The following is a 15344-nucleotide window of genomic DNA, read 5'->3' on the forward strand; positions in this document are numbered from 1 at the left end:
AATATTTGAGTTGCTTGCTCAGTACCAAGAGCTGTGCTAAATTCCTATTGTGCATTATCTTACTCTGATCTCACTACCACTCTGACGTGTAGGTATTATCATCCTTATTTTATAGATGATGAAACTGAGGGCTAGCATGTGGTGTAACCGGAGAAGGTTAAAATTGCTTAGCTGATGGGAAGCAGACTGGGTTCAAAGCCCTCTGGGTCTGTGCTGTTCAGGCTTGTATGGAATCCGCTAAAAGATCCTAGTTGGTCCCAGTTTGGGAAACACCAGTGTAAGAAACCAAAATTTTATCTCTGAAAATTTCTTTGAATTCACAGTTCTCACGGCCAAGAAAACTTATCTTTAAAACTAGTAGAAAACGTTTTTAGTCATTAAAATTAAAACTCCACGTTAAAAAAATGTTTCTTGGACTCTAATTTGAGGACCGTTGGATTCACGCCATGAGATACCGGAGGCAGAGGAACTTATTAGGAAGTAGTTGTGGGGTTGGATGAAAAATGTGAGGCAGGCAGAGGAAGAGGAGAGCAGATGGGTTCTGGACAGTGTTGATCACCTGACCTAGGACTTGCAGAGAAGACATGGTCAGCAGTAGGGAGGGGTTTTGAGGTTGACTCCAATTTCTAGCTTGGGCAGCAGGTGCCAAAGGTGTCATTCTTGATGAGATGAGGGTAAGTTGTGGAGGTCTGTGTGTGTGTGTGTGTGTGTGTGTGTGTGTGTGTGTGTGTGTGTGTAGAGGTGCTTTTGAAACGTCAAAATGGTTTGGAATTCTAGGAACGGAGCTTCGATACCAGAATTCAAGTTCATGCTATCAGAGTCTGGGCTTCTGACTTGCAAGAGAGGGACCAAAAGGAACACACAAAATTAGAGCAAGGATCAGGACGTTAGGACCAGGAGTAAGGAGCCTCAGAAGCAAAAGTTGGTGGACCAGTTGTCTCAGGAGCACGGGACCAAGAACCTGGGCTCTGTAGGCTTTTGTCCCATACCTGCCTCTTGCTTTGTGGTTTCTCTGGGCTGAAACTTACCATGCTTATTACAAGTGGATTAGAGGAGAAGCCCCTATACTCCTTCTAATTGCTGGTGACTCTTGGGAGGGTATTATTTCATTTCGTTTTTGTTATTTGGGGAAAATAGCTCTATAATAGTCACTGTTTAAATTAATTGAATCAGTTATATGTATCCAGATATGTTCACTGATAGTGATTTTTGATTGGACTGATTTTTTGAAAAAACTTTTTTAAATGTTTAGTTTTGAAAGAGAGAGAGAGAAACAGAGCACAAGCAGGGGAGGGGCCGAGAGAGAGGGAGACACAGAATCTGAAGCAGGCTCCAGGCTCTGAGCTGTCAGCACAGAGCCCGACTTGGGGCTCGAACTCCCAAACTGTGAGATCATGGCCTGGGCTGAAGTTGTATGCTTAACCAACTGAACCACCTGGGTGCCCCTGGACTGATTTGTTTTTTTTAAGGCTAGAAATGTTTTAAGCTTTTAGCAAATAGGAAAAGAGTGATAGAAAAGTATAAAAAACAAAGTGAAAACACCTACAAGCTTGTGATCCATTATTGGAGTTCTGATATATTTTCTTCTAGCCTTTTTGCATATATTTTTATACTTTTTGGTAATGAAACTTGTTGTTTTGAGATCACTGTAGCTCCACATGCATTTGTGAGCAATAATACAGAATGATTCCATATACCCTTTACCTACTCTTTCTCGATGATAGCATCTTGCAAAACTCAAGCACAATAGCGCAATCAGGGTCTTGACATAGAGTCGAGATGCAGAACCTTTCCATCAACACTGGGACCCGGCATGTGGCCCCTTTATAGCTACACCCATTACCCTCTTGCCCCCACTCCCTTCACAACTTGTGGCATCCACCAATTTGCCCTTCATTCTCTATAATTTTGTCATTTCAAGAATATTCTGTAAGTGGGATCGTAGCCTGTGTAACCTTCTGGGACTGGCTTTTTCAGCTTTTGCCTTTTACACAAAAAGCTGCTATGAATGCTTGTGTGCATGTTTTTGTGCAAATGTAAGTTTTCACTTATATAGAAGGAATGCCCAAGAATACAGTTGCTTGTGTGTGTGTGTATCTGTGGGCACAGAGTTGCTGGTATGTGTGTGTGTGTGTGTATATCTATGTGTATGCATTTAAAAAAATAAACATAGGATTATATTATGTGTGTGCCTAGTATAATTTTGTCATAAATTAAGTTAGTATGATTGTAATGAAAAAATATTTGGGGCGCCTGGGTGGCCTAGTTGGGTCAGTGGCTGACTTCAGCTCAGGTCATGATCTCATAGTTCATGGGTTCGAGCCCTGCATTGGGCTCTCTACTGTCAGCATAGAGCCTGCTATGGATCCTCTGTCTGCCCTCACCCCCGCCCCCCTGCACCCTTCCGCTGCTTTAGCATCCACCCGCTCTCTCTCTTTCTCTCTGTCTCAAAAATAAACATCAAAAAAATTTGTATAAAGCCATCTTTTTCTTTCTAAATCCTTCAAACATGGAAAGACTGGCTTAAGGGGCATGACCATCTTGTGATATATACAAGAGAGCTTTCAAGACACTTCCTAGCACAGCTTGGGACCAAGTGTAATTTTTTTTTCAGGCAGATTTTCCTAAAACTTCTTTTATGAATAAAAAAGCAGTACAGTTTCGCATTTAAAAGAAATCTGTCCATAATTCTGTAAAATCACCATTCCTAAATGTTGCCTGTAAGTTCCGATTCCTTCTTTTCCATTTAATTTCCTTAACTCGCAAGCACTAGTATGTTCTTTAATGTGTGTGAGCGTGATAGTCATTCCTCCCGACTCTGCCAACTCACTATAACAGTTAACTTTTTTCTCTCAAGTTCACCAGCAGAGATCAGGGCCAGGGCATCACCTAGACCTTCCAGGCTGGGGGCAGCTGCCCATGCGAACGAGGTAGTTGATTTTGCACCGCTCATCGTGTGGTAGGGCTCTGCTTCTCCGCTGGCCGATGTCGTGTCCACAGGTTAGCTTCCTGCTGTTTTACACTTCTCAGACGCTTAAATTTATTTTATTTTTGAGAGAGAGAGAGTGTGTGTGCAAGCAAGCGGGGGAGGGACAGAGAGGAGGAGGACAGAGGCTCTGCACTGACAGTAGAGAGCCTGAAGTGGGGCTCGAGCTCGTGAACCGTGAGATCATGACCTGAGCTGAAGTCCGAAGCTCACCTGACTGAGCCACCTAGATGCCATGAGACTACTCAGATTCATAATCCTTCTTGGTCTGCCTGTGAAGTCTCGAGTATCCTCAGAAAGTCTCGTGCTCAGTGACCCGCCGAAGCTTCCTGCCCTTGTTGTGTTGTGTGTCTCATTGCTGATGCTTTTGGTCGTGTGTTATTTGCGCACAGGAAGGCAGGAAGAAACCCTCCAATTTTTATTTAAGTTTGTTTGTTTATTTTGAGGGGAGGGGGAGAGAATCCCAAGCAGGCTCCATACTGTCAGCCCAGAGCCCCACGCAGGGCTCGATCTCACAAACAGTGAGATCCTGAGCTGAGCCTAGATCGTGAGTCAAACGCTTGGGACACCTGGGTGGCTCAGTCAGTTAAGCATCCGACTTCAGCTCAGGTCATGATCCCTCAGTCTGTGAGTTCAAGCCCCGCGTCCGGCTCTGTGCTGACAGCTCAGAGCCTGGAGCCTGCTTCGGATTCTGTGTCTCCCTTTCTCTCTGCCCCTACCCCGCTCATGCTCTGTCTTTCTCTCTCAAGAATAAACGTTTAAAAAAAAAAAAAAAAGACACTTAACCGACTGAGCCACCTAGGCACCTGGAAACTCTCCAATTAAAAAAGTGTTTTTTTAATTTTGTTTTAGCGAGGGAGAGCATGCGCATGAGGAGGGGAGGAGGGCCAGAGAGGGAGAGAAGGACACTCCTAAGCAGGCTCCACTGGCAGCAGAGGCTTGATCTCACAACCCTGAGGTCATGACCTGAGCCAAAATCAAGAGTCTGATGCTTAACCAACTGAGCCCCCCAGGCGCCCCGGGAAGAAACCCCCCACTTTGGGGACAACAGTGATTGTAGTGATTACGCCTGAAGTGATTTAGGCATCGCTTTCCTGCGGGGTTTCTGGAAAGTCGGACTCATTGAATTACATTTTGTAGTGAGCTCTCTTCTCTGTTTCTCTAGAAGAGCGATCGCGGGGTCAGGTTTGACATCAGCTGTCTATGATGATGAATAATAAGTGGAGACGTGTCAACCCCCACCTCAGGTCAGAGGCCAAGCGTCACTGCAGGGCACAGGAGGCCCCCCACACCCTGCCCCCGTCACACCCCACTCCCCGGGTGCCCTGCACTGTCTTGCCTTTGTCTCTGCTCTTCCCTGGCTGAGGTCTGTCCCACGTGGCTGGTCCCCACCATACCCCGGGAATTTCCTCTGCGCTGGCCCCCACCACACGGTGGAAATGGCTCTTTTTTCTCATTTCTTGGTGCTCGGGAGACTCTTTGAACCACAGGCCGTTTATTGTATTCCCAGGGTCACCCTTGTTTTCCCAGGGGCCAGCTCACAGCCTGCCACAAATGGCAACCGAGGGAACTAGAAATGGTAAAGAAGTGAAACATAGCGGAATAAATGCCCAGGGTTCACAGCCAGTCAGTGGCAGAGCTGGAATGCAAAATGCTATCCCTGAACTGGTGACCCCCCCAGGTCTGGCTGCACCGTGTGTGCTTTTCCGCAGTCCCAAGGAATCAAATGCTAGCTGTGCTGTGTGCCTTTGGGCAAGTTCCCTAGCTTCTCTGATCCTTTGTGAACTCATCCTCCAAAAGACTGAGCAACAGTGTGGCCTCCTCTGCCTCGGATCACATGAGGGCATATCCTCAGTGTGCCTGGTGCACACGGCCGGCCGTCACTAAGTGCCCTGTGCCTGTGCCCAACCTTTTCCCTTACGCTGGTTTTGACCCAGATGCCATGCACCCTGTGGCGTCAGGCACTGAAAACTTGATGACAATTTAAATGGCTTAATCAGTGGCGCCTGGGTGGCTCAGTCAATTTAGTGTCTGACTCCCGATTTTGGCTCAGGTCATGATCTCATGGTTTATGGGTTCGAGCCCTGCATCACCCAGCATCTAACCAGCGCAGAGCCTGCTGGGGATTCTCTGTCTCCCTCTCCCTCTGCCCCTCCCTCGCTCCCTCTTTCTCTCTCAAAATAAATCACCTGAACATCTAAAACATGGCTTCATCTCACAAACTATTTGAATCTCTGAAAAAGAAAATCTCAATCTTTCTTTTATCTGTATTTAGTCGTCGGGTATCCAGAAGCTCACCCAGGGCAGATTCTAGTCACCAAACCCTTACGTAAAGATGATTTTCACCCCCTGTGCCATGTCACTAAAATGCTAAGTCTCTGACGAATGGGAGCTGAACGCAAGGGACCGTGGCCATTTCCTCCGTGCACTCTGGGAGAGTACTTTTACTTTTGATGAGATTTCCGTGGAACTTTCTAGTGGACTTTACATTTTTGTGCCCCGTCTGCTTTCTGCAGGCTCCCACGGCAGCAGCAAAAACAGGAGGCCACTTCCTCTTAGACTCCACAGTGCGCCTAAGGGCATCCGTCGCCACCGAGAGCCTTGAGTCAGAGGGGCTGGCCATGAGAAAGCTCGTTTTTGGTTGCCACGATTGCTCAATTTAGCCACAGGTCAGGAGGCAGAAGTCTTAACCTCTATCATTGATCATCCTTTTAGTCATGAGTTGATGAGTCAATACATGAAAGAAAGTAGGAAACTGAATTAAGAGAGGCACCGCCAGAAGCGAGGTCGAATCCAGAGAAAACCCAAACAAGGCCAACCGGATTTGGGCGAAGGGAATCGAAACAGAAGAAGGTATATGTTGGTTTTTCATCAGATAACGTACAAGTTGCGATTGTCCTGAAGTTTGTAGAACTGAATGTGTACCCCTCCCTTTTGCTCATTGCCTAGTTCACACAGCTAATCTCCAGGCTCAAGTCTAAGGAGTCTGGGCTCCTCTGTGCAAGGACAATTGATTCATTTCCTTTTAGAACGTTCTCTGTTCTTCCTTGCGTTACGCCCCCCTCGTGGGGATAGGTGCCGTTTGTGGAGCCCTTGTTTGTGCCAGTCCCTGTGACTTTTACCTACGTTCCTTAGCTTTCGTGATAATTCCGAGTTGGGTATCGCTATTACCGTTCTTACTTTGCAGGTGGAAAAAAATCATGGGCCAGAGCAGGTGCAAGAACCTTGCTCACTTTCCTGAAAGGATCGGAAGCCCAGATCCAGCAGAAATGAATCCAGCTGGATCTGCCTCCAGGTGTCTAAAGCCATGTTTTGGTCATTACCCCACCTTGCCTCTCCTTTCATGTTATAATCATTTTGAATTTTTTTTTTTAATGTTTATTTTTGACAGAGAGAGAGAGACAGACAGAGCATGAGTGGGGAGGGGCAGAGAGAGGGAGACACAGAATCCAAAGCAGGCTCCAGGCTCCGAGCTGTCAGCACAGAGTCCGACGCGGGGCTCGAACTCACAGACCGCGAGATCATGACCTGAGCCGAAGTCAGACGCTCTGCCCGCTGAGCCACGCGGGCGCCCCATGTTATAATCGTTTTGAAAGCGAGGACCACTTACTCTGTGTTTCTGCCGTGTTTACTGAGTCCGTGTAGTAGGCCATGGCTGGCACTGGGGAACGAGGTGGGCATGCTCCTTGCCTTCGTGGAGCTTTCAGACCATAGTTCGCAACCCACAACAGACGTGAAATCAGTTTACGGGGTCACAGCCGGCGTTGAAAAGAAACAGAGTAGAAAGGATTGAGGTGCGTCGACCATCGCGACAAGTGTTTTATGAAACTGTGCGTGTGGTAGTTCATGGAATAAAACCTTTTTAACTGTAGGTTGCGGTCAAATGAGTTAAAAGAGACTGACCTGAGGTCCTAGAGTGGGGGACCCACAGGAGGTTTTTGAACACGTGAGATAATAAGCGATTACAGGTTGTCCCGGGAGCTAGAAAGAGAGTACCCACAGCAGAATAAAGAGGAATCCGACATGGTGCCCTTGACCTCGTCGGCGTCTTCTGAGAGGATCACCTTGGGGCTGAGGCCTCAAGGAAGGTAGCGGGATGCACGTGGCCCCGACACGGGAGGGCCGCCCTGGACGGGGTAGGAACAAGAAAGAGCTGGCCCATGAGCATCTGATCATGATACGGTACAGGTAGATCATATCTGTACGAACACATACAGAACAAGGGAACACAAATATAAGCAAACCCCAATGCCTAGAAACTGTCGTTATTTTCACCCCTACCCTTCTTAACTTAAGACAAATAACAAAGAGCCAAAAACGAAATTGCAGAATAGTGTCACGCTCTTTGATGAACCCTATTCAGTGTTTTTCTGTCTTTGCTTCCAAAACGTTTTTATATTTGATGAAAGGTTTTGTTCATAGGCCTTGGCTCGTTCGCATCATTTTTTTTCTAGGATCTGTGTAGACCCCTGGTGGGTTGGCCATTCTAGACCAGGGTATCTCCACCTGGCCCTCTTGACATTCGGCCTGAATAATCCTGTGGTGTTTCTGGCCATCAAAACTGTTTGCAGATAGGGCCGCGTGTTCCGTGGGTGGAGGAGGGGTGCTGAATTCAGAACCACTCTAGCTGAGGGAGCGCCTGGGTGGCTCAGTCAGTTAAAACGTCTGACTTTGGCTCAGGTCACGATCTGGCGGTTCGTGAGTTCGAGCCCCACGTTGTGCTCTGTGCTGTCGGCGTGGAGCTCGCTTCGGATCCTCTGTCTCCCTCTCTCTTCCTCTGCTCATGTTCTCTCTCTCTCTCTCAAAAATAAACATTAAAAAAAATACTCTAGCGGAAATTCTAGGATGTAGTGAGATGAGGTTCCCCAGATTGAGAACACCCTCTACCCCATCTGCCCATCAGGGGAGGACATGACAGGATTACTTTCTTTTTCCTTTCTCTTCGATTAGAAAAGCTAAATGTAATGACTGGGGCTTCTAATGACTTGCAATAAGAGAGGTGTGTGTGTGTGTATACATATGCCCACATATACATAACTTTGTGTTATGGAGACTCTTGCATTCACGTGGTGCGAGTTTCCTTGCAATGTAAGTGCTATGCTAAGGTTAAAAGTAGATCGGGATGCCTGGCTGGCTCAGTCAGAAGAGCGTGGGACTCCTGATCTCTGGGTTGTGAGTTTGAGCCCCACGTTGGGTGCAGAGATGACTTCAATAAATAAAACTTTAAAAACTTTTCAAGGTAAAAATGGATAGTAGCTCAGCTATGTTTTACTTAATTGACTTCAGACCTTGTGATTCTTCGTGTGGAAGCAGACCCAGCGTTAGGCAAGCCTTCTGAGTTGTTTTTCCAATCATGTTGATTGGTTTCCTTTGTTCTCCCATGCTTAATCCAGCCTGTCCTGTGACCCGCGGCTTGTATTTCTATAACAGGAGCTGTTTGTTCTGAGGCTGCATTTTCTCTAAATTGGTTTCCTGTCTATTAATCTTTCCATATTTTGTTCCATTTCTTAACCTTACCACCTTTCTCCTAGTATATGCTCCGTTGGAGGAAGTCCGTTTATTCTGAATTGGATTTTTAGGAATACATTTTGGTATTCTGGCTGTTTGTTCCCCAAAAAATTCCTGTAAAAATAATCCCGTTCTGTAAACCTAGAGTTCTCCTGCTATTTGGGAATAATCTCGTGCAACTAATACCCTCTTAATTGTCGCACGTAGCCGTGCCTTTTGATGCTTCAAGGGACTCTCCTTAAAAATTCTTGACTAAGACTGTGGGTGTCATGAATCCTTTGAAATCTTTCTAGATTAAATCAGGTGTTAATTCGTCCAGTGCACATTAACACACTGAGTGCAGGGGGCGGATCCCATCCCTTACCTCCTTAGGGTAACATCAACGTAGAGACCCTGTCAGTGAGGCTGTCCTCACATATTTAGCATTAAGTAAGCCTTGGTGGTACTTGGTCCCTATACCCTGATTTATGTCTTCATAAAGATTTGGGGCGCCTGGGTGGCTCAGTCGGTTAAGCGTCCAACTTCGGCTCAGGTCATGATCTGGCGGTCCGTGAGTTCGAGCCGCGCGTCGGGCTCTGTGCTGACAGCTCGGAGCCTGGAGCCTGTCTCAGATTCTGTGTCTCCCTCTCTCTCTGACCCTCCCTGCTTCATGTCTGTCTCTCTCTGTCTCAAAAATAAATAAATGTTTAAAAAAAAATTAAAAAAAAAAAAGATTCATGACCATGTGTGATAGTTACGTGTATATTTGGTTTTATTTTCTTCCCCTTGTTGGAATGTAAGCCATATTCCCAGGGCTTAGACCGCACCAGTAAATATTTGCTCGAATGAATGCATTTCCTTAATTTCTCAGCCACTTATTTAGCATCTACAGTGCCCCACGCACCATTCTAGAATCTTTACAGATATTAGCCCATCTCTGAAGGGGTGGTTATCCTTGCCTTTCCTTCACAAATACATTTTCTACATATCCTACTTTTCTGGGAGTAATCAGTGTTTTGAGCAGCTGCAGTTGGCATAATGTTTTGGTCTTTTTTTTTTTTTTTTTTTTTTTCTGTTCGTCGTCTCTTATTTATGTAGCTATTTGATTTTTTTTTAATGTTGATTTATTTTTGAGAGAGAGAGAGAGAGAGACATAGAATGTGAGTGGGGGAGGGGCAGAGAGAGAGGGAGACACAGAATCCGAAGCAGGCTCCAGGCTCGGAGCCGTCGACGCAGAGCCCAATGCGGGGCTTGAACCCACAAACCACAGGATCGCAACCTGAGCCGAAATCGGGCGCTTAACCGACTGAGCCACCCAGGCGCCCCTCTTATTTATGTAACTATTACCTGCCATCTTGATTCTGTCTTCTTGAGGCCATGGGAAGGATTGGCCTAGTTCTCTGGATTTTCCCACTGCGTGTGTCCCCGTTCTACACACAGCATGCTCCTGAAAACCTGAAGACGAATAACCGTATGAAGGTGGGAACTCTACAGTGTGTAGCCATTTCTGTCAGTGCCCGTGTGCCCCCCTCTGTATTTTGGCTCACGCATTGTCTTGCTGTTCCCAGGGCATTAAAAAAAAACCAATGAAATGTGTACAGATGACATGAGTATTTAGTTTTATGTATATAGACACATATATAAACACTTAGTGTCTAAGTATTGTGGGCTGTATGTGAGTATTTCCAAAAGGCAGACTCCATAGAAATTCAGATGACCTGTCCGTATTCTAAAACATTTCTGTCCTCACATTCTGGAATTCTCAGCGTACTCAAGCAGCAGGTAGGGCTGTTTCCACCTTGGGAGGGACTTGCCGATGGTGAGTCTTGGGGGAGTTTGAGCGGGAGCCCGTCGCGCCCGCTCTGGTGCCTTGTCGTCTTTCCTGTGGACACATTTTCCCGGGAACCTGGGGCAGCCACCCCGCCTGCTGTGTGGCCGGAGCTTTGAGCAAGCAGAGTGAGAAGAGCCGCCTCCCGTGTGCTCTGGGAGCAGAGAGGGGACACGGGGACTCTTTTCTGCCCTCCTCAGCTGGCTGGGAGCTCACGGGGCCAGACAAGTTCTGCTTCCTCCCCCCACCGTCACAGTCACTGCAGGTGAAGACCCCAGTGCCAGCCCAATGGTTAGTGTTTCCAGAAAACCCGCCTGGATTAGCATCGTTGGCATGAGGCAAAGCTGGGGAAGGGCAGAGGGGTTTTTTTTTTTTTTAGCCGTTCACTTCTGGGATTTTCCAGATTGCCCCAAGACGACTTCTACATTTGACCTAAATCTCTGTTCCTTCAGTGTTCCTCCATGAGTTAGGATGGAAAGGCAGTGTCTTAGAAGCATGCCTCCACTCTTGAATGTCCCTGTGCGTTTTCTTTAATACCTGTTATCTTGGCCGTGGCATACCCCACCCTGCACTCCCCACGCGGGCCCCAGGCCTGGCCTGCCCTGTGGGTGCCTCCGTGGCAGGGGGTGAGGTGGGGGTTGGCTTCCTCGCCAGGAGGTGGGGCCGCTGGGGCTGGAGCATCTCCTGGTGGATGTGCCTCCAGGAAGCAGCTGGGGAGAGTGGCTCGTCCTGAGAAAGGATGGTTCCGGTGTCTGCCCTGGCCTCCAGCACTTTCTCAGGACTGGTTTTGACCAACTTTTGTGGTTCGTGTGGCAGAAATGCCACGGCTGAAGTTTTATTTTTTTCTCTAGAAAAAATAAAACATGCCCTTTTTCATGGCTACTGGAAACCATTGGATTGGTACTTTTGCTTTCCTTCGTGTGTCATTCTCTTTTGCAATAACATACTATTTGTTGCCATGTAGGCATCTGGTTGATATTTAAAAATAGAATTCCCCGGTCAGGAAGTTCTGCAGATACTCTTCCAGAAAGTCGTTTTGTGCATGTGCACATGTGAAGTACGTGTGCCTGTGAAGACTGTGCATTTTTCACGTTACTTAGGTCCTTCTTATATATTCATGTCTTTAAAGGATGAGTATTATAAAAGTATAAAATGAATAATTATGGAGTAGACACCATAATCAAATGATTTTGTTATGTACGTGAGTTTATATGTAAAGCTGGCCAAACTTTGATCATCAGACGGGAGCTGACTTAATACGGTTAGTCCTTTTTTTTTTTTTTTTTTGTAAGATTCTATTTTTAAGTAATCTCTACATGCAACATGGAGCTCGAACTTAAAATCCCAAGATCAAGACTCGCGTCCTCTACCAACTGAGCCAGCCAGCCAGGTGCCCCAACATGGTTAAGTCCTCAATCAAATCAGTGGCACAAAAGCATTTCAGAAATGCATGGAAATTCAGTCATCAGTCTTAAAATCTCAGAATTCTGTCATGCACATGCTACCTACCGCGTGTATGTGGCACTCATCAATGGTGTTTGGAATTTTGAGCAAGATAGACAAACACACCAGTTTTATTTTAAATCTGAGAAGGCGTTTGTTTGCTACATATCCTGGTGGAGAGGAGATAGAGTCCAAGGACATCTTTTTGAACATTCCTGGGAAGGTGCGTTCCACTCTTTGAACAAACGTGGAGACTGCCAGGGTGAATTTATGTTAACACTTAAATTGAAGAGCTTTTATGATGAAGTTTTGAGATATGCTGTATGATCCCATGGGAAACATTATGCAGGGAAGCCAAATTATTTTCTAAAAGTTTGGTTAGCCAGGGTCCTAACCCTGGGATCCTACCCTACCCAGGGTCCTAACCCTTACTGATGTATGGCAACAGGAGAAATCTGCAGAGAAGCGAACTGTGCATCTATGATTTCTGTGTCCTCCAAGGGATGGCTAGTACTTGAGCTAATAATGTCTTTTAGGAATATCTAATAGCAATTGTCAAATGATTGCTTCCTCTAAAAATAGATAGGCGCACAGAGAAAATGAAAAAGTTCTCTGCAGTGTACTTTTTCTTGGCCAATTCAGGCTCTTGTTGCTAAAACTGGTACTGGGATCGTATTTTAAGGTGGGAGATGTCTGCGGACAGCATTCACCGCCGATAACTAAACAACTGAATTCATTCTGCTCCCAGGTGTTCACTTACAAGCAGAGCACAATTACCCACCAGAAGGTCACCGCCATGCACCCCGTGAGCGAAGAGGGCGTCGATGACATGGCCACCTTGACGGAGCTCCACGGGGGCTCCATCATGCACAACTTGTACCGGCGATATAAGAGAAATCAAATATACGTAAGTTCCAACTTTAAGTCTCTGTAAAAATCCCTCAGGTTTGAGTGAATGTTAATTTTTGTTTTCCGAGGGTGTTTTCTGGCCTTTTGAGAACCTCCAGTTCATCGAAGTCAGACTGTGTCTCCGGGTGTTTCGCCACACTGGAAACGTGGCTCGAGAAATCGTGTTCTCGCGTTTCTTGCCTTGATCGTTACTTTCTATTGGAAAGAGGTGATCTGACCTCTTTTTACGAGCGCATTCTGTTCGCGGTCCAGATCGGTGTTAATGAAAGTAGTATTTAGAAATCATTTCAAAAAGTCATTTCCGTGATACGTACTTTTTGGAATTAGAGTACGGAGATTAGTTTAACTGTTCAGGTGAGCCTGCAGATTTTATCTTTTTTTTCATCTGCCTGTTTCCAACTCTTGATAATAAAGGGGGCAACTCTTGACACTTTCTTCTTGTCAAGTTCAAATTTGTACAGGTTTGTCCCTAAAAACCTCAAGTTTTAGTATTGTAAAAACTCTCGATCTTTTAGTAATTTTTGTTCTTTAGCAGTTACGGTTAATTTTGCCAATATATTTGTGATTTTGATGAGTAGCGTCAGCCTTCACAGCAAGCCAGCAGGTGCTAACGGAAACTCAAGACGGGCCTGCGTGGTATCCATGTTCCTCCAATTTATTTATTTACCCTTAGAAAGGGGGAGGAGGGCTGGGAAAGGAGGAGGAATCTGTTATGTGCAGTTTTACTGCTTAATTTTCCCCTGCTTTTTACATAGCGAGTGTCATGCTTGCCCGATTGACCTGACGTTTGCCGCGTGGTTTTAAACAGCCTGATCTAGAGAAATGCCATGGTGTTCTTGTCCTCTGACTGACTGAGCTTGCTTACGCTCAGTCTTCAGATTATAGTAGTTTCCGTATGTTCTTCAGGAAAGGTAACATTCCTTCGTGTTTACGTGAATGGCTGCCTGCTCTGTGCTGTGCGCGTCCCGGCAAAGCTCTGTTCGGTCCCCATGTCAAGAATCTCCAGGGGCGCCTGGGTGGCTCAGTCGGTTAAGCGTCCGACTTCAGCTCAGGTCATGATCTCGCGGTTCGTGAGTTCGAGCCCCGCGTCGGGCTCTGTGCTGACCGCTCAGAGCCTGGAGCCTGTTTCGGATTCTGTGCCTCCCTTTCTCTCTGCCCCTACCGTGTTCATGCTCTGTCTCTCTCTGTCTCAAAAATAAATAAACGTTAAAAAAAAAAAAAAAAAAAAAAGAATCTCCAGCTGACCAGCAAACTCCCTTCTTCCCAGGGAGTAGCCACTACATGTGTCCAGGTCACCACCCCTGTGCCTTTAGGAGTAAGTATTTGACACTGTCCCGTCATAGCAGTTTCCTTGCTCGGTTTGTCAAGGACTTATTTTGTCTTTCTTGAGCCAAGGACATTGCCAGGCACCTGGTAGCTGTGTAATCAATGTTTGCAAAAATAAACGCCAGACGTATTAGAAATAACATTCTAGTTGATGAGAAAATGTGAGGCTAGATTTCAAAGTTCTTTATCGGTGTGTGTGTCTTGTAGGTATTTCGGGACTCAAACTCTTCTGTCTTTAGATACGAGGTCTTACTCGACGTTCAATAGTCAGGAAAAATCCAATTGGAAGGGGGAAAAAACTACCAAAAGGGTTTAAAAGGCAGAGTCTTTAAAAAAGTTTTCCTAGGGGCGCCTGGGTGGCTCAGTTGGTTAAGTGTTTGCCTTCGGCTCGGGTCATGATCTCACAGTTCGTGGGTTCGAGCCCCACATCGGGCTCCATGCTGACGGCTCAGAGCCTGGAACCTGCTTCCGATTCTGTGTCTCCCTCTCTCTCTGCCCCTCCCCAGCTTGCACTCTGGCTCTCTGTCTCTCTCTCAAAACTAAATAAACATTAAAAAAAATTTTTTTAAGTTTTCCTCCCCCTCTTTTCATGATGATGAGGATATTAAACCTGATAGCTGAATTGCCCACTAAAGCCTATGAATAGGATATTGGCTTTATTCCTACAATGAACAACTTTTCCTCCCCCCCGCCCCCGCCTTTTTTTTTTTTTAAGCTTATTTCTTTATCTTGAGAGAGCGTAAGGGAGGGGTAGAGAGAGAGAGAGGGAGAGAGAGAATCCAAAGCGGGTTCCACGCTGTCAGCCCGGAGCCCGACGTGGGGCTCAAACTCACAAACCACGAAGTCGTGACGTGAGCCAAAACCAAGACTCAGACGCTTAACCAGCTGAGCCACCCAGGCGCCCCTTTGTCCTTTGCTCCGAGGGAAAAACACAGGATTTTTGTACGTCAGTTTGCAGGTCATTTCAATTAATACTGCCCTCCTGCGCCTGCCCTATGAGACTTGGATCATTGTATTATCATGAAGCAGCCACCTTGATTTTCTTATCGCTGAAGCTGTTTGGGGTGGAGACCACACAAGCCAGGCTCTGCCCCATCAAAACAAAACCACCACCTGCCAGAAAAACCACCGCTTTCCTGCCTTTTCTCCCAGCTCTGAGTGATGCCTGGCTGTGTCTTTAAGAGGAAAAAAAAAATTACTTGTGCCAGGGGTGCTGTATCTGTTCTCTATTGCTGGCATAAAAAATTGCCATCATTAAAACAGCAGGTGCTGTCCTATGGTTCTGTAGGTCAGTCGTCCGGCTGGGGTCTTGCCAGCCCAAAACCCAGGTGTGGGAAGGTCAGTGATCCTTTCTGGAGGCTCTAG

General features: G+C 46.4%; 1 protein-coding gene across 1 annotated transcript in view; it reads left to right on the plus strand.

Moving 5' to 3' along the window:
• Positions 1–15344, plus strand: part of MYO10 (myosin X) — a 226705-nt gene that overhangs the window by 83344 nt on the left and 128017 nt on the right. Inside the window, exon 3 of the mRNA XM_042952894.1 lies at positions 12493–12651. Within this exon, the coding sequence (XP_042808828.1) occupies positions 12493–12651 (159 nt within the window). The remainder of the gene's footprint in view (positions 1–12492; positions 12652–15344) is intronic.

Source organism: Panthera leo, chromosome A1 (assembly GCF_018350215.1).
Source record: "Panthera leo isolate Ple1 chromosome A1, P.leo_Ple1_pat1.1, whole genome shotgun sequence".
In the NCBI taxonomy this organism is placed as follows: domain Eukaryota; kingdom Metazoa; phylum Chordata; class Mammalia; order Carnivora; family Felidae; genus Panthera; species Panthera leo.